Source organism: Contarinia nasturtii, unplaced genomic scaffold (genome assembly GCF_009176525.2).
Source record: "Contarinia nasturtii isolate CC-2019 unplaced genomic scaffold, AAFC_CNas_1.1 Cnas_scaffold_810, whole genome shotgun sequence".
Lineage (NCBI taxonomy): Eukaryota > Metazoa > Arthropoda > Insecta > Diptera > Cecidomyiidae > Contarinia > Contarinia nasturtii.
In genome coordinates this window covers 3,215,598-3,234,107 of record NW_022198157.1, presented here as the reverse complement: position 1 = coordinate 3,234,107, position 18,510 = coordinate 3,215,598, and the positions used below count along the sequence as shown (strand labels likewise).

The following is an 18,510-nucleotide window of genomic DNA, read 5'->3' as shown; positions in this document are numbered from 1 at the left end:
ACACACAAAATGAACATACACACAGCCTTAAAAACCAATTTTAAATTTCGAATATTGCTTTCGACACGATTTTTTAGCCTAAGTCCATTTTGTATGATGAAGTATTGCAATATTTTACAAAACGATTTTTTAATTCGAATTTTTTATCCTTTTTGATTACATGCTGTTATTATTTCATTCACAATGTGTCGTTCATTTACTTGTTCGTTCGCATGAAACAAATTCAATTTAATTTCGGTGCCAGTGTTGTTGTTGACAACCAAAATAACGAAAATTATTGAATCTCGGCCTATTCGAGAAAAGAAATGAAACTTTTTTTGCAAGGTATTTCAGCAGCTCGTCATTAATTTTTAAAACTTAGCATTTAAGAGTGAGAAAATATTTTAGCGGCATAGGTGATAGAAACATAAAAAAAGGTAGATTTAATCAAATAATATGTGTATATTGAATTCAAATAAAGTGTTTTGAAATTTAAACAAAAATTAATGTGATGGTGTTTTATTTTGAAAAAGAATTAGTTTATGATATCTATCACTCAACTATTGATATAGACAATATCACACCGCACATTGCTCTATGTACCAGACACTCTATATTGTGGCAACACTTATTTAATTTCAAAACCAATATTTTTTTATGTATATATTTTTTCTATACATGCTCGCCAATATGTTTTGAATTTAAAAAAACTATGTATTTCTTTGAAAATAAAAACTGATACATTTTTACAAAAAAATAAAATAAAAAATTATTTCTTAATAAATCAGTTTAACAGAGCTGCGTTCATCATTTGAATGTGACATTGGTGCTTTGAACGTGCCCTAATTTAAGCGAATGACAGTTCACTTCATACATTGAGTTTTCAATGTACTGTCAGACATGTTTCACTATTGATGACGTTTCATAAAGAAAAGAAAAATCTTGCGTTAACACACATTCACTTTGTGTGAAACTATTTCATTTTTTCGATTAAATTTTTGGCGAGATTGTTTTAAAAATGGTCGAAGATACCAGTGTAGAGACAAGTGAAAACGTACCGGCTGAAACTGAACCAAAACCATTGTTTTCAATTGAAATCTTGCGTTTGATTCGTGATGCACAAAAACAACATGGACTTCGGCATGGTGACTATCAACGGTATCGTGGTATGTAAATTACATTAATTAAATTGTCATTGAAATTGAGTGTATATGCTATTTGTGCCATTAAAATTCATTGTTTTTTGTGTTATTGTGTTCTTTTGGTGTAAATTCCTCGCACATTTCTAAATGTAATGAATTGTTTTTAGTAACCACTTTCACTTTTTTTTCTGCATACAAATAGGTTATTGCACACGTCGCATAAGTCGCTTGCGAAAAGCATTGAAAATACCACAAGGTGATAAGCGTCATTATAAAAAGCGTGATGTTACCGTGGCCCATTTGGATGGTGCCAGTGGTAAAGCGGCTATTTCTGGACCAAGTGGTGATGAGCGTTTTCTCTATCTTCCATTGATGTTGGCCGAACGTGCATGGTCTTATGCGATGCAATTGCGACAAGAGGCCAATACGGAGCAACGTAAACGATTCCATTTGGTGAATAAATTGCGACGTGCCTGCAACTATGCATTGCAATTGAAAGAATTGTGCTCACAAAGTCAGCGATTGGATGACAAAACGAAATTGGAGGTCGAAGCGTACGTTGATTGTATGCATGGAAATCTTCATTTTGAATTGGGACTATGGCAATCGGCGGCGGAAAATTTCAAAAAATCACAAATCATCTACGAGAATTTGGTGAAAGTCATTCAAGCCACGACCGGCGATGAAGAAGTATGTGAATTGTACAAGGCAAAAATTGAAGAGTTGAAACCAAATCTTCGCTATTGTGCATACAATTTGGGCAGCAAGTCCGATTCGGCTGCAACAATCGATGAAGTTTTGGAAATTCGTCGTGCTCAAGGTGCCAGTTCGCTCATCGATTTGGAATCATTTAAAACTGCACAAATCGAAGGTGCCAAACTCGAAACGATTGAATGGCGACAGCACAAAATTCAAATTCGTTTGCCGGAAAAAGTGCGCTTGTTTTTATTGAGTTTGCAAGATTTGGATAAGAGTGTTGAACAGGCCAAGACCCTACAGAATAAAATCGATATCATTGAAACGGTTCTAATCGATTGCAAGGATAGTATTCAAGCAACAAAAGATGATTTCTTGAAATCAGATTCGACTCGCAAAGGTGCTGACTCTGGCAATAATGCACCGGCCGTTTCGAGTAATGTTCAACTTTTACTCGCATATTTGAACTACATTCGCTTGATTCGTACGTTGGAGCGTAATTTATATTTGGTTGCGCAGACAAAACAGAATCTATCATTGGAAAATACGGTGGCCGATGGGAATGATGCAACGAAAAAGGGTGCACGCCCACAGAATTTGACACGGCTATACGAAATTGTCGCACAAAATATTACTGAATTACAACAAATTGCTGGCTGCGAAAATGACAAAGCCTATCAAACCGAAATACAAAACTTATCGATTGCATTTAAGGCGTTCCGATGCTATTACATTGCAATGACATTGGTTTCGTTGTTCCGCTGGAAAGAAGCCGTTGCACTTTATGAACGTAAGATCCTTTATTTATTCTTTTTTTCCGGTTCAAATTTCTTTTTTTACATATATTTCTTTTTTGTTTCAGGTTCCAAGAATTATGCGAACGAAGCATTGAAAAATCCACCAGCTCAATTCAATTTGAAACAAGATCTAAATGCCTTGCTTAAGGATATTGAAAGTTGTAAATTTTCGGCTCACGCCTACAGTGTATTAGCCGATGACGGCAATACGGCTGCATCAAATGATGGTTTGCTATACCTTGATGGAAGCGGTCGCAAGCAAAAATCATTAAAATCAAAACCACTATTCGAACGATTGTCGCATTACGTTGAAGATCAACAATTGAATTCGAAAAATCCAAATGTTTTCAAGTCAATGCCAGACATTGAACCAATCCCATGCAAGCCTCTGTTCTTCGATTTGGCATTGAACTTTGTGGAAATGCCATCGCTAGACGATAAAATCGATTCGCCGGCCAAGAAGCAGCAACAACAACAAGGTATATCTGGTTTTGTCAAAGGCTTCCTTGGCTGGGGTGGCAAATAAATATATCCATAGCAAACGCAATGAAAAATACACCGACATTTTTATTACATACATACAGTTTTAATTTCCGGATGGCTTTTAATCAATTATCTAAATAAATGCAATTTAAAAAAAGAGCACAGTGTTTTTTTTGTTTTATTTATTTCTGAATGCACAAAACATTTTATTACAAACTTAAAAATTTGTCTCAATTATTAATGTCTTTGTTCTTCCTCTGTTTTTTGTACAACAATTTAAAAAATTAGAGACTTTTTTTTGTTATATTAGCAATTTCTGTAATTTTTTTGGTATCATTTTTCTTTACATTCATTCAAAAGAGAAGGTCCTCAATATATATGTGTGTATTGATTCCTTTTGTTTTCCATTTTTTTTTTGCTTAAAATTTAAAAATTACATTTAGATAGGAATTTCTTAAATTTGATTTCGTAAACATTTATCATTTGGAAAGAATTGTTTTTTTTACGTTTTTCTTTTCTTAGTAGCTTGGAATTTGACATAAAATAAAAAATAAATCAAATTGAAAAATAAATATTAGAAAAAATGATAGTATCAACGATAACTTATTCATAGCTCGTGCCAATCAATCCAAAACGAAAACTGTATCACCGAAATTTTTTGCAATGAACCGAAATTGTTTAAACAAAAACAAATCAGGTTTGAAAGTAGAGAAAATATCAATCAACCTATTTGGGGAGGATTCAGTATTCATATGAGCGACTCCATTTAAAAACAGTATATATCGAATTGAAATTTACAGTATAAATAGTAAAAAATATGATGAACGACAAAAAAGTGTATTATTATTATTATTATTTTTTTCATTTATCAACAACAATTTTTCTTGAATGAAATGGATTATAAATTGGCTTTTTGTTGTGTGTTTTAAAAACATTTACAGAGTATTTCATTTTTCATTAAATTCTCAACTAGTCTATGTAATTATTATTTTCTTGTTTGTTTTGCTTATGAAATGCTTTGGACTATGTTTGTTTTTCTTACGTCAAAAATAGATAGCAACAAAAATACACATCAATATACTATTTTGGGTAAAGTTCATTTTAAAAGAGTGGGTTTTTTTTATAATTTTTCCGCATCTTCTTCTATGTTTTTGGAACATATTTTCTCGTTTGCGTACCATTCCTAATTTGAGTAGTTTATTACTCGAATATTAGTTCACAATTTGTAGCTGTTACTCTTTTTTTTTGGTATGAATCGGATGCTATTTGAATTTGGGTTTTTTGTTTCAGGGAAAAAAATGTAGGCCTTGTTATGAACTATCAGCCAGTATGTAATATATATTGCAACTATTGGCCACTCTATTTCCAATGTGTAATTGTAGTAATGAAATGTTTTTTTCTCTTTTTCTCTCTATCTCACTCTCTGGTTATATATTCAGAGCTGCTTATGTGTTATTCATGTACTCGGGTAGCGCTTAATTTGTGTGAGCTGAATCGTCAGGCTGGACCTGAATGATTTCATCATTTCTAAACTATTTATCTATTTCTCTTTATGTTGTTTTGCTTATTTTGAGCGTCAAATCACTTTTAATCTTAACTGATGATGATTGATGGCGTCTATGAGTGGTTATTCTTTCACAATTTTTTTCGCATGCATTTTTATTTTGTCTCATGTTTGTTTGGTTAGGTTAATTTAATTTTGTGTTTTGAATAGAATAAACATTTCTGTTTTCTCTTAATCTATTTAAATAGTAATTACTTGGTTTATTGAATGACATTTCATGCCATGGTTGTTTTATTCATGATTTGATATATATATATATATATTTATTTGTGGCAAAAAGAAGAAGAAAAGGGTACACAGATCAAATATAGAAATGAAACACCACATATAGATTTAAAAATAAATGATCAATAGAATGTGATGGAAAATCAAGAATGAGCCGAGATCATCAGCGTAGTCAACGTGTGACATGCAATGCATCCGGCGTATAAAATTGGGTAATGGATTTTCTACTATTTCAGGTTTCTTTCTCTTGTTTTTTTTGTATATATAGCATTAAATGTACATAGCGAAAAAAATTAAGTTTTTAAGTATTTTGTTGGTTGGTTCGGATATGATATATGCTTAGCATTGGACCATATCCAGGAATTGATTAAATATATTTTTTATATATATGTCTAAAATTATGTATTTATTTTCTATGTGACTATTTGCTCTCCTTTGTTAAAATTTGGATCTGTCTGTACAGAATGTTATGTATTTGGTTTTATTTTATTTGTTACGTTTTCCATGTGGTATTTCATTGAATTTTGTGTTGATTAAATAAAAAAATAGTCAAATTTCCTTCCCATTCATCATCACTATTCCCATTAGAATGATAGCTCAATACATTTATGAATACATACTGTTTTTTTCTTCGTTCAGTTTGATTTTCTCTTGTTTGGATGTGAATCATCAAGAAAGCATAAATCGTTCGTATAATCAAACTTATGTTTAGAGTTTTCTTTTTTATTTTAGAGTATTCATTTAATTAGTATAGCAAAGCGATTTCCAATATGTTCTATGCCGAAATATGGTAGAAAGAAGAATTTATTCTTATTGCAATATAACATCAATGTATCTATACTTTTTAGGGTATTTTGTGTGTATCATTTTGTACTTAAAGGTCACCGAATCCAAATTACATGCATTTTCTTTTACTCTTATGATTTAAACTGTGTATTTTGGTTTTGTCCATGTTTTGTTTTTAATTAATGTGTTGAAGCATGATTACAGCTAGTGAAAAATGGGCATATTGATAAAAAAATAAATGTTGCTCTTTGAAACTGACTGAATATGAATTGAGAAAATGAGAAAAAATAATTAAATAGAAAATAAAATCAAAAAGAGAAAAATTACTCCACTTTGACAAAGAGAAAAGACTACATTTTTGTTGTTAATTATGAAAATGCTTAAAAATGCTAAATAACATATATTTTGTTTCGCAAAAAAGTAAAAAAGAACATCGAATCACTTATGAAATACGTATTATTTTAAATGACCTTACAAATGAAAACAGACGAACTACAGAACCATTTTTTGTTGGTTTGTTTGGTTTAAATTTATATATATCCGAGAACCGAAATATGTATGATCAGAATTGTATGTATGAATGTTTTCGTCGAATGGTTTACATTTAATTCAAGGTTTTGAAATATTATACCGTAGATACGTCAATGAAAAGCCCATACAAAAATGTGATTTTTTTTAGTTACAAAAAATATGTTGTTTTTTTTTATCCTCATGTTTAAGTTAATGTATAAAAATTTCCAAGTTTGCTTTTCATATCTCTTAATTTAGTAATTTTATGTTTCGAATCGTTACGACAAAAAAAATCATCTCCCAAGAAAAATATGTTACTTTTTTTATATGAGCGCAATAAAATTAGCAATTATGTTTGATAAATATATATCTAGTATCCGATTTGTCCGCTTTTTATTTCAACGGTGTATTAGTATAATGTTGACAAATTTGTTTTCTCTCTCATTTTTTTTTAATTTTAATATGCAAATGCCGATTAAAAAACTCAAAATTAAATTGATAAGAGCATTAGAAAATGATTTTTCTTCTTATATGATAAACGAAATCTTAAACCCATTTCTGTGTGGTATTTTTTACAGAACACGAGATTTTTTTCTTGTTTTTTTTTTTTTTGCTTAGTGTCTATTTAGCTGTTTGCTTTGTTGAATTTCTATGAAATTCCGTCACTTATCGAATTAATTTTAAATATAATTAGCAGTAAAGTAGTTAGTTCGTCAAGTAAATACAAAATTTGACTCACAAAGTGGATGTCACTTAATACTTTGACTGGATGATGTACACCACTAATTGTAAAACTACATTTAATTCTTAATATTTAGAGCTTGTGGATGTTATTCATATGGCTTATATAAAATTAGAGTGTGTTTGTGTATGTAATTTGTTTTGCAATTTTATGCAATTATTCTCATGTGAACACATTCGTCCCCACTTATATGCATGTGCCTGCATTCAAGATGGAAAAATAATTTTCTTTTTTCATCAAATTTTTGGCTTATTGTTTATACAGATTTAAATATGTTATTTTTATTTGTTTGTTGTTGCCTTCCGAAGTGGTCTTGTTCACTACAAATACACGTGGAATTCAGTTTTGAACCAACGAAATTATGTCAAAACATCGTGGAATTAATCGAAACGGTTTTGGTCTGTCTGTATCAGACTCGGTACTCACGCATTGAAATTGCGCTTTCATAACCGGCAAGCTATAGAAACGAATATAACGCGTCACAACTACACAGTTTTCTACGGGGTTTTTTTAAGTCTAATTTATTGCTTTCGATTGAAAATGCTTGGCTATAATTTATATGATTGGTTTAGAATAAAATCTCGACTTGAAATTAAAATCTATTATAAAAGTGGAACACAGCATTTTGAAAAAGAAACAGCATTGTTTTGAATGCGATTGAACAGCTTTAAAAAAGGCTGTGTTCCATTTTTATGTGTATTGAGGTTTTTATTCTAACTCATTCATATTTACACCACACTTATATGGAGAAGCGGTAATTTAGTCAAACTTCATTTTATCGCATTCTTTTGGCGGGGAAAAAAAGGTGATAATAGTTTTTGTAGTAGATTTAGGCTGATTTTCTATAGCAGAAACATAAATTAAATTCTTTATCGTTCGCGAATCGAAAAACTTACTCAAACTGTGTATGCGAATGAGTTTAAAAAAATGGTTATTGCAGGTACTTGAAAGAAGCGTCTTTTCCGTCAACAATTCCACGTGATGAACACGTTCGTTTCAACTTTCGTAATAATTATATCGCTTAAGCGATTTATTCGAGTATCTTGTGGCGATGCTCATGCTATCGAAATCGATTTTCATAATGATGAATCATACGTACGTATTGGAGTTGATATAATGGTATTATGAACACAACCCCATTGATATTATCTGTTGCCGGATTTCTTTTCTATCGAAATTTATCGTGCATCATAGTTCAATTCCGTTTTCATGAGAGAAAAGAAAATTATACAATGATTGTAGTGGTTCGATTTTAAACGTTTTTGTTTTCGACCAAAAGTTAATTCTCTTTTTCTTATTTTGCTGATAGAATGATATGACATTTAAACACTTTGTGCTTAGATACACACACACTTGCTAGCTACACACTTTTATGCCAAATACTATCGAATTATCGTCCATTTTTTTCTAAAATATATTCTGACGTTTCCGCCGTTCGCCATGATAGCACATGTAAATGGTCAGCCTTACCCGAAATTATGACTAAACCACACCGTCCGTAATGAATCGGTATGATCGATAATCGGTCTAACTCTGTGATTAAGTTTCGTTCAACTGTTTTATGAACCATTTTAAAACGAAAATTCATGTGATTGGTATGTACAATATAGCATTAGAAAACATCCACAAAACATGGTTTAATGAACTTTTGAATATCTATATATATATATTTTATATATATATTTTTAATTAATGACTTGTTTTTGCTATAGTAAAGCGAATTAATTTTTATATTTTCTTTCCTTTCTTTATTCTCTCTCCTGTGTGAATATCGAATGCTTCGTCATTTTACATTTGAATGCCATTCCCGTATAAAGTATTCATAAAAATTATATCAACTAATTTCTTTCTCATCTGTTTAAATAGAATTTTCGTATCTCCCTTAAAATGTAGAATATTATTAGCAATATTAATTTTTATGTTCATTAGATGTATTGATAGTTTTTACTCTCCCCTTGGAATTAGTCTGTTTTTTTTTTGGTAAATTTTACATATATTTCAATTTTCCTATCGTCTACACATTCGCCCATCTGACTCTCTCTTGCATTCACTTTCTGAAAATATTGCACTTTTTATGCAGAAAAAATAAACTGAAATAAACAAAAGCAAATCAAATTAAAGTGAAGCCGCTGTGCTTTCACATACACTATTTCTAGTTTCATTGTATGATAAAGTAGCCTAAATGTTACATCGATATATGTAATTGTATGAAGTTTTTTTTTTCTTTCTTATTACAAAGCTTGTTCTGGATATATTGTAGCTGTTGTTGGATAATACATCGACACAATTTATGCTATTCGTTTAGAGCCCAAAGTGCACACACATATCGAGCCACCCGATGAGTTTGACCACAAAACCAAAGTGTTTTTACAACGCTTACGGCCCAAAGTGCATACTTCAAACTGATTCCGTTTATAAACTAAAGTGTTGTAATAGACTTCATTCAGATTTGGTATTGATTGAAGCATATTCGACCGTTAACGTTGTCCATACAATTTGCCTTGCGGTTCAATCGGCCCATTCAAACACTCCTTTGTACACACTAAATAAGACAATTACAAACTTGAACCCATAAAGGAAGCACTTGCAAATGCTCTTGCTAGCGAGAAAACGCACCCAAAAGAACCGAAAATATTGTACCAAAGAAATAACAAGGGAAAACAAATAATAAACAAAATGGTGTATTTTCTGAAAAATTAGCACAGATTTGTTTTTCTCTTTATTTCGATTATCAACGCACTAAAAACGGTAAAAATGTCTAATAAAAAAATAAAGCATAGAAAATGTATTAAATTAAACTTAAAACAAACGTCATAGATAATAATAATAATAATAAACAACAACATAAAAAAATATCATCTTTATCTATTTGTAAATCCATTTGCAAGAAAAATAAAAACAATTTTCTCTCTCTCTCTCTCTCTCTCTTTCTGATCTCACACATACACACACCGGCGCTATTTTATCCATTTGCATATTTCGAAAGCACATCGAAACGTTTGACCACTTTCAAATGTCACAGTCAATTCCAAAATAGAAGTTTCGATTCGATTCTTTTGAATTCGAGAACAATTCGCTGGGCTAATAAAAGAACTCGCACCTTTTTGTCTCAACAGCAAAGCGCAAATTCGAATGCCCAACAAAGTTTTTAATCGATTGGTACTCTCTGTTGTTCTCGCTTCTATCATTTCAAATTGATCGAGAGTTTTTGTTCGAAGAAAGTTCTGAGTTTTTGCACAGTTTCGCTGATGATGCCAACCAATTTGTCGGTTTGCAGAAAAAGTGCGGGCGAGAAAAAAACTAGGAAAAAAGGCACGAATCGAAATTTGTAAATTGACCAACTGGTTTTTTTTGTTTTAGTTTAAACCGTTTTTGTTTTGTTTTGAAAGTGGTTCAAAAGCACTCTGCAATTGCATATATATCGTTTGCGTTCATTCAAATGTGACAACAAACAAAATATGATTAAAACTTTACTATTTTTTCCTACATGTGTTGGTTTTCTTTATCGTTATGTTTTTTTGTTTATTTAAATACAGCTTTCTCTCGGTAATTTATTTATCGTTTACAAAAAATAGAAATAAAATAATTTTTGTTTATTTTAAAAAATATTTATAAAAATTGTGTTCGTTCTTTAAATTCTATGTGATTATTTTTGTTTCTCTCTTTCTTTTGCTTCTTCTTTTTTTTTCTCTGTGGTATTTTATCATTTCATTGCTTGTATTATAAAAATATCTATGATGTTCAAAAGGAAATTAGATTCTAAATTTGTCTCTCTATTTTGTATTATGTTACATATTTTCTTTAAACATTTGCTATGAACTGACGAGAAAAACGATAAATAAAAACGAAAATTTTGTGATTAATAACGAATAATGTAAATCGATTAAAAAAAAAGGAAAAATTTGTCTAACTGGAATTATACCTAAAAACACTCTATTCATTTTACATTCAACTAGAATTCATCTAATTTACTACATCTTTTGTTGCTTTTCTCTATCTCTGTCTCTCTCTCTCTCACGCATCCATCTATAAATGTTCAGGTTTAGAAAAAGAAAACCACCGAAAATGTGCATATTGAGATAACGATCACGAATGGAAAAATGATAGAAAAAAAAAACTAAATTCAATTTCATTCAATATGTCCATTCTGCGCGCGATTTAGACGATTTTCCTATAATTATTACTGTTTACAGCACTTATATTTTTTTATGTATTTATATATAGATTTATCAATAGAGTTTTTCCAACTAACTTCATTTCTTTTTAAATACAACTACGTGGTGATTAAATTTCTTTCATATGAATACGAAAGTTTTTATAACAGGAATAAAATACATAAATTTTTTTTGTATCTGTTATGTGGTTGTGTTATTTTTCTTCACTTATAAAAGAGAAAGATTCTTCGATTAATAGCTACCATAATAATATTAATTCAGTTATCAGTTTATATGTTTTTTGTTCTATACTTCAACATTCGGTATATATTTAATATTTTTTGTTTTGTTTTTCTTGTATATTCTGGCTGAATATTTGGGTTTTTTTTTCTTTGTATGCCTGGGCTATATGCAACTATATGAATACGTTCAATAATAAATCTGCTTGAATGAACTCGGTTTCTTATAGATGTATCCCGTGTGGTTTAATTGTAGACTTTTGCGACTTGTTCGAACGATGCCACACCGTGCACATTTCGATGAAGATTGAGCTATACACCTTAGAGGCTCAGGCAAGTGTACTTTGCCTGCACTTTGTACAATTCAGCGCGATGCCATTCTAACTACGCACAAGTCTACAATTTTCCATTTGGGATTCGAAATCAAGATTTCGTTTAAACTTTATGTGAATGTGTCTTTGTATCTGTCATCAATATAATATAGACATTTCAGAGCAATTTGAACGCATTTTTAAAAATTTGGTTTTTTTTTATTGATTAGATTTTGGATCTGATTATGGTAATATTAAAAATAGAATTTAACATCGATAAACTTTGAAAAAATTGAATGTATGTACTCTTTAACTCTCTGACTCTCTCTCTCTCTCTCTCTTTCATTATTCCCTTCGCCAGTTTTGTTTTATTCTCGATCCGAATTTTATGCGGTTTAAACAAAATAATGACGTTCAACTTGACTATTTTTGTAATTGTAGCATTATCACGAACTTATCAAACATGCATGAAATGGTAAACCATTGTTCGTAATCTAAGTTTTTCATGTGGCCAATTGTCCCAAAAACTCGCTATACATTTGAAGTTTTTTTGTTTGTGTGTTTTCGTTAAGAGGATGGAATTTTGGGTAGAAATGTGAAAATACACTTTGTATACGTAGAAAAAACAGCCATAAGAGCATTAGAATGCCAACTGCAGAGAGTGAGCTCTCGTTAGTGCAGTTTTTGGCTAAAAGTTGTTTTTTTGCGGAATAAATTCGGATTTCCCATTACGAATTCAAACGAATTTTCGGGTTCAGATTGGCATTTTACGAAGTGAACACTTCAACCGCGTTAGTGCTTGAATGTTTGTCTGTCCAACAAACAACGAGAAATCAACTGACTGACCATTTTATGATGAAAATCGTTGTCGACGTGAATGCCAGTCGAAGTGGCGGCAAATAGTACTTGGAATTTTCGTCATTAGATTATAAGTTCGCAATTAAGTGGTAATTTCGACGATTGAACGAATCAACAATGTAATTTTATTGCAATGATTATTTAATTGCATTTATTGTCGCTGACTTGACGAAAAACATTGACTCTTTTTCACATTTTATCAGAACTTTCGAACCTCTGCATTGTTTTTGTTTCTATATTAATTATAATATTGGATGTATTACGTATGCGGAATTTCGAATGAATATTCTCTTTGTGACTTAACCTGTCCGAACGTTGTTTAAAGTATACATTTTTTTTTCTTTACTTAGTAATCATCACCGAATATCAAAAAAGCGTTTGATTGGTATATATATATATATATATAATTATTCGAATATCTTTTTTTTGTTTGTTTTCAATAAAAAAAAAAAACGGAAAAATTATAAACTGTTAAGCCAATTCGATTTGTAAATCAACTTCTTAAATTTATCATTTAAAAATTATTTAAATATAACACAAATGTTGCACGTCTTATGGCTTTAGCACACCCGCTGATTTTTAGCTCCCTTATAATAAGTAAACGTAAATTTATTTTTATATTATGTTAAATCTTCTTTTTTTTGTTTGCATTTCTCATTTTATTTTTTTCTCTTGTCCTCTTATAAACGCACACGTAAATAATTCTACAAAAAATGGTAAATGTTCCAAAAAATGTTTATCCTCTTATCCGATTAGTTTTTTAAAAGTTTTTGTTTTTGTGTGTATGTGTGTATTTGTTGCCACTCTTTTGTTTCTCTGGTTATTATAAAAAAAATTCTTGTGGTATGAAAAATGAAATTTCATGCCTTCCGTTATAGTTTTTTTTTTTTTTTTCAAGAAAATGAACAACAAAAAATTACTATCTATTACATCTAGTTATAATGTGTTACAAAGAAAAGATAAAACTCAATCCAAACGAAAATCACAATGATTGCTGTAGAAATAACATGTTTTTCATTCTTGTATCTTAGATCGAAAATATCGAATAACGATTTGAAATCTTTTATTCTTTGCACAATAATATAATGAGAAAAAAATGTTGTATAAAAAAACGATTGCTCGTTCCTCCAAGTGCCACAATCAAATATGCTGTATTCTATTTGTTTGGCTGCTAGCTCGTCAACCAAGCGAAATGTTCGAATGCATATGTGTAAGCGCAGTTCCTTGGTCAGCCCATTTCTATCGGTGTATTTTTTCTAAAATATTGAAAATATTTGCATTCCATTTTCGATCTCCAAACTTGCTTAATTTTCATGTGTAGCATTTTAGCTCTTATTGAGAGTAAATCGTATATTAGTATACGTTCAAAGTCACGCTATAGGTATTCGCCCTTAAATTGTTTGTTTGTTCTCTGTACACACTTAAAATTTTACTAAAAAAACCAATTACAAAACAAAAAAAGAACTGAACGATGCAGTTTATTGTTTCTTTTGATTGATAGAGTGCGGGAAATCCAATGTGAATAGTTCGTTCTTTGTAGCAAAAAGAAGTGTTGTGTGTCGATGCGTTTAATTAGCGACCAATAGATTGATATTCCCTGTATTCAAATTGGATTCCAATGTTTGATGGTGTCCATTTGTCATGCCATTGATATGCGGAGACGGTGCACCAAGTGAATTCATCGCATTCGATGGCTGCTGTTGTTGACCATTTGGTAACCCATAATAATTGCTTGTATCGATATACGGTGAGTATTTACTGGCTGTGCCATTGCCAATATTACCATAGCCATTCGAATAAAATGATGTATTCGATCCAAGCGTATTTGTATTGGTTGGAACGCTGGCATACGGATTATTCGATTCGAATAAATTGTTTCGACCGTATTGCGGTGGTGAATACATGGCTGAATTCATGCTTGAACCATTTGACGATACGCCAGCCGACGTTGCCGATTGTGAGAAGAAATACGAATCATTCGGCATATTGCGTGATGATATATTGGTGGTATTTGTAGTGCCACCAATGGCCACCGACAATGGATTTGGTGACAGCGAACGAGCTGGCGATACGGGACCAATCGAATTCAAATGACCGTTGGTCGTTGGGCCAATCGGTGTCATGGCATTGTGACCATTGTGGGAATGATGATTTTGTTGCTGAATGGCTCTTTGTTTGATATAATTCGAGAATTCAGTTGGTGACATGCGACTGAAATAAAAACAAAAGAAAAAAAAGCAAATTGCTCAAATTAATTTCGAATTAGAATTGAAGAGCGGCAATAATGCCAAAACAAAATCATAAAAATTCTTCTAATAAAACTAGTACATCGTAAAACGAAAATTATTATTAATTATACATAGCGGAAGTATTAAATGTTGAATGTGACTTACCTGTTTGTACGCTTTGAATTGGTTTTTAATTTTGTACTTCCGAATTTCGTTGCGGCAAAACTGGCAGTAGTGAATGTCAATGGGGCGTGCGAGCGTGGTAAAAACGAATTACCAACGCCATTTGTGCCGCCGGCAGTTGATGTTGAACCAGGTGAACCGTTCGCATTTTTCATATAATTTTTGGCTGAATTAGCTGGACTCGGTGCTGATGTCGGTGGTGAATTTTGTGGTGATGTCTTTGGGCTCAATGACAATGCACTTAGCGATGAACTGACCGCATCGATTGGCCGAAAACATTGAGCTTCTGGATTGAATGTTTTTGTCACCTCACGATCAGCCGACGATGTATCTTCGGAGTGGCGATCATGCGATTCAGATATCAAAATTTTAATTGTTCCCTTTTCGCCAATACGATATGACACCTCTCCGGGATCAATCCAAACTGACAATTCGGCTGGTAGATTTTCCAAAATATCACTGATTGGTACACCACTTTCACGAGCTGCACGCTCTAGCACCGCATCGGTTGGATCACCAGTTTTCAAGCATCGGAATGCGGAGCCCTATTTATACGAATCAAAAAGAAGAAAAGAAAAAAGATCAGATAAAAGCATCGTTCAGTCAAAAATAAAACAAATGACTCGTTACATCGTTTAGATCAAAGAGAGAGAGAGAGACACACACAGAGAAAAAAAATATTTGGATTGAGAATCGTTTGAGAAATTTGTTACTTCGTTTATATTTATTGCTTTTAACAGTACCGACATTTATTGCCCTTTATAACTTCACACGAATGAATTTCACACAGACACAAACATATAAATGGCCATGCAAGCGATAAAATAAATTTTGTTGAATTTTATGGCTTTCTTTTACTCTTGTAATTGGTATGGTGTGTGGTTTCACGTTCTGCTCTGAATGTTTGTCCCGCACACCCACAAATAGCCAAAAAAATGGTTCAGTTTCATTGAAATATATATAATATTACATTACTTTTAACGAAATAAAAGAGATTCAATTGCGGAGCTTGTGGTTTGAAAGTCGAAACAAAACCACAGAATTTTTTTTTTTTTTTTTTTGAAAAATCTAGATTTAATATCGCTAGAAGAGAGTGCGAGAGACTGTATGAGATTACAAACAGTCTTGAAGTTCTTTGAACAATTTTCCGAGCATGAGAGAAATAGTATACTCTTTTCTATAGAAAAACAGATACAAAAGCAGAGAATGAGAAGAAGAGAGAAAATTCAGTGGAAAATTTGTGAAATGTGTGAAAACAGTAAAAAAAAATAAATCATCCTCAAAAACGAACTATGCTTCTTTACATAGTTTGAGTTATATACAGCAAGCGAGTTTATCTTTACACTCAAAATAAATAAATACGAAACAGCAGCAGTAGCTACATCCGTGGCAGGAACCACAGCAAAAAGATAACATGAATTCGTATGGGTTTTATGTGATGAAAAAAGTGTTCATACACAATTTGATGAAAAAAAAAAAAACAGTTTTTGGGTCGAGGAATAAAAAATATATATATACTTCGGGGGAAAAGCGCATCAACATTTCTGTTGAGCAATGATCCTTTGTATCGCAGGTATATTTGGATTGTGTAAAACGGCGATGCAGTTAATGGCGGTAGCAAAGCTGTCGACAAGCATTTTTTGGAATGCCAAACAATAATTTTCCTCTGGATCCAAAACCGTCCGATAAAATAAAATAAATTGTTAAATAAATATTATTAAAAATGATAGCCCCACCGACGTACACCAATACTGGTTATACATTCGGTTGTCGTTTTAATTTTTAACATAAACATACATGATACGCAGGTAATGCGGTTGGCCGTTTTCCATTAGTTAAGTTATATTGTTTTGGTAACGTGTGTCATGCGGCTTTTGTGTTTCTGCACGCAGATGAGTGTGCATATATGTGTATTGTATTCGGAATGAATGATGATTAATGAACGTTACATTCATGGTTGGTGCCGTAAGCAAAGTAGGCATAACACGAAACCATTGGAGATTTATTTACTAGATTTTACGTAAGTTTTTTTCTTTCATAACCGCATAAGTGTCGCACGTGTGTATATGTGTGTTTGTCTTGTACAAGATGTTTTTATGTGACTCGATGTTTGTTTAGACCCAGGAAAAGCTCTGGCAAATGTTATAATTGTAATGTGGTTAAGGTTTGCTTGCAGCTCCTTTCAGATGCTCATAACGGTGGCTTCATGTGCATATATATTCATTTCTCGGTTTTGCAGGGTTAGCCAATGCATGGCAAGAAAAAACCATGAGAAAAAGTGAAGGAAAAAAATTGCACACAAGCGAGACACACACACACACAGAGAGAGAGAGAGAGAGAGAGAGAGAGAGAGAGAGAGAGAATTATTATGGCATAATAAATAATGAGGCATATGTTTTGGCATAGAAAGGCCATAAAATTACACCATTTGAATGCTCCAATTTGTATAAGTAGATGTTGTATGCACCTTCAAATAAGAAACACACGTGGATTTTTTTGCGTTGTATGCTATTCAAGCGACTGTGCAAAATACAATTACCTTTACCAGGCGAAAACCGTTACGAAACGCGATGAATGAAAGAGCGAGAAAGAAAAGGAAAGGAAGGGGAGTGAGAGCGCGAAAAAATATGTATGTACTCAAGAAAAATTGGCTTTTCCATGGCTATTAATTCCGCCGAAGAAATATGAACATGCCATAAAAATGAGATTCGATCTTGTTATCAGCGAAACAGCTTTGCTCCCATCATCACTACACACGTTCGCATTCACTTCATGTGTATGTGTACATTTTTTTGATCAATTGACCAATCAATGTCACATTTCAAATGAAAATGTACTCTGTCGACACCAAAACATATCTCTTATTGTATGGGGAGTGGTGTGCGCATTCATTCTTTGCGGTAGATTTATTGCAGTCGAGTGAAAATCATCCATCAGCATTGGAAATTGGAAAGCTGCTGATTAATCGTACTGCAGCGAGTTTGAAATATTTGTGTGATGGTGAACAAGCATAGCACACTTACGCCACTTGCAGAAAACTGTTGTTGTTCAGCTCATTCAGTTAGATAATTAATAATAAAAAGGTATACACTGTATTTGATATGGATTTATTGGTGAAGTTATTTGCAGGTTGAATACCAAAAACAAAACAAAAAAGCAAAAACAAATGACTCTGGACAGGATGAGAAGATGGAAGGCAAAAAAGACACAGCCCGAGTGAAAAGTAGTTTCGAAAGAGATGAAAGTGAAAAAAACGGCATATGGGATTTGTCGTCCGGAATGAAAATGACCTCGTTATCTTATCACTCTATAAAATTAACAGGATCTAATGGTATTAGCTGAGAGAATCTTAGAAATAATTTGATCTATTCTTTTGGAAGTTTTGTGCATGTGATGTGTGCAACGAAACGCGTCGGCCGATGGTTGCGATCTCTCTCAAGGGAATAAAACTATTTAATTTTATTGGATCAATATATACTGATAGTGTGTGTTAAGATAAAAACGGCAAATGGTTGAAACATCTTTATTGTACTACTGAATTCGCAACTATATTCCATTGAGAGGGAGAGAGAAAGCATATGTGAGACGATTTGCAGAAATGTAATTTTCTGTT

General features: G+C 32.0%; 2 protein-coding genes across 3 annotated transcripts in view; one reads left to right on the top strand and one right to left on the bottom strand.

Moving 5' to 3' along the window:
• Positions 1–873: 873 nt before the first annotated feature.
• On the top strand, positions 874–3,256 carry LOC116342126 (signal recognition particle subunit SRP68). Its single transcript, XM_031769627.1, has 3 exons — positions 874–1,145; positions 1,324–2,607; positions 2,680–3,256. The coding sequence occupies exons 1-3, from the start codon at positions 998–1,000 to the stop codon at positions 3,138–3,140; spliced, it is 1,893 nt and encodes a 630-aa protein (XP_031625487.1). The 5' UTR covers positions 874–997; the 3' UTR covers positions 3,141–3,256.
• Positions 3,257–13,310: 10,054 nt separating this feature from the next.
• LOC116342060 (protein Tob1-like) overlaps positions 13,311–18,510 on the bottom strand; it is a 110,915-nt gene continuing 105,715 nt past the window's right edge. For both annotated transcript variants that reach the window (XM_031769544.1, XM_031769545.1), the window contains 2 exons: positions 14,880–15,442; positions 13,311–14,697 (listed from right to left, as the gene is read on the bottom strand). In XM_031769544.1, the coding sequence (XP_031625404.1) occupies positions 14,055–14,697; positions 14,880–15,442 (1,206 nt within the window). In that variant the 3' untranslated portion in view covers positions 13,311–14,054. The remainder of the gene's footprint in view (positions 14,698–14,879; positions 15,443–18,510) is intronic.

Excerpts from the sequence above, each read along its gene's own strand:
- LOC116342126 (XM_031769627.1), top strand. The coding sequence starts at position 998 with ATGGTCGAAGATACCAGTGTAGAGACAAGTGAAAACGTACCGGCTGAA. Across the intron at positions 1,146-1,323 it reads TGACTATCAACGGTATCGTG|GTTATTGCACACGTCGCATA; the intron begins GTATGTAAATTA and ends GCATACAAATAG. Across the intron at positions 2,608-2,679 it reads AGCCGTTGCACTTTATGAAC|GTTCCAAGAATTATGCGAAC; the intron begins GTAAGATCCTTT and ends TTTTTGTTTCAG.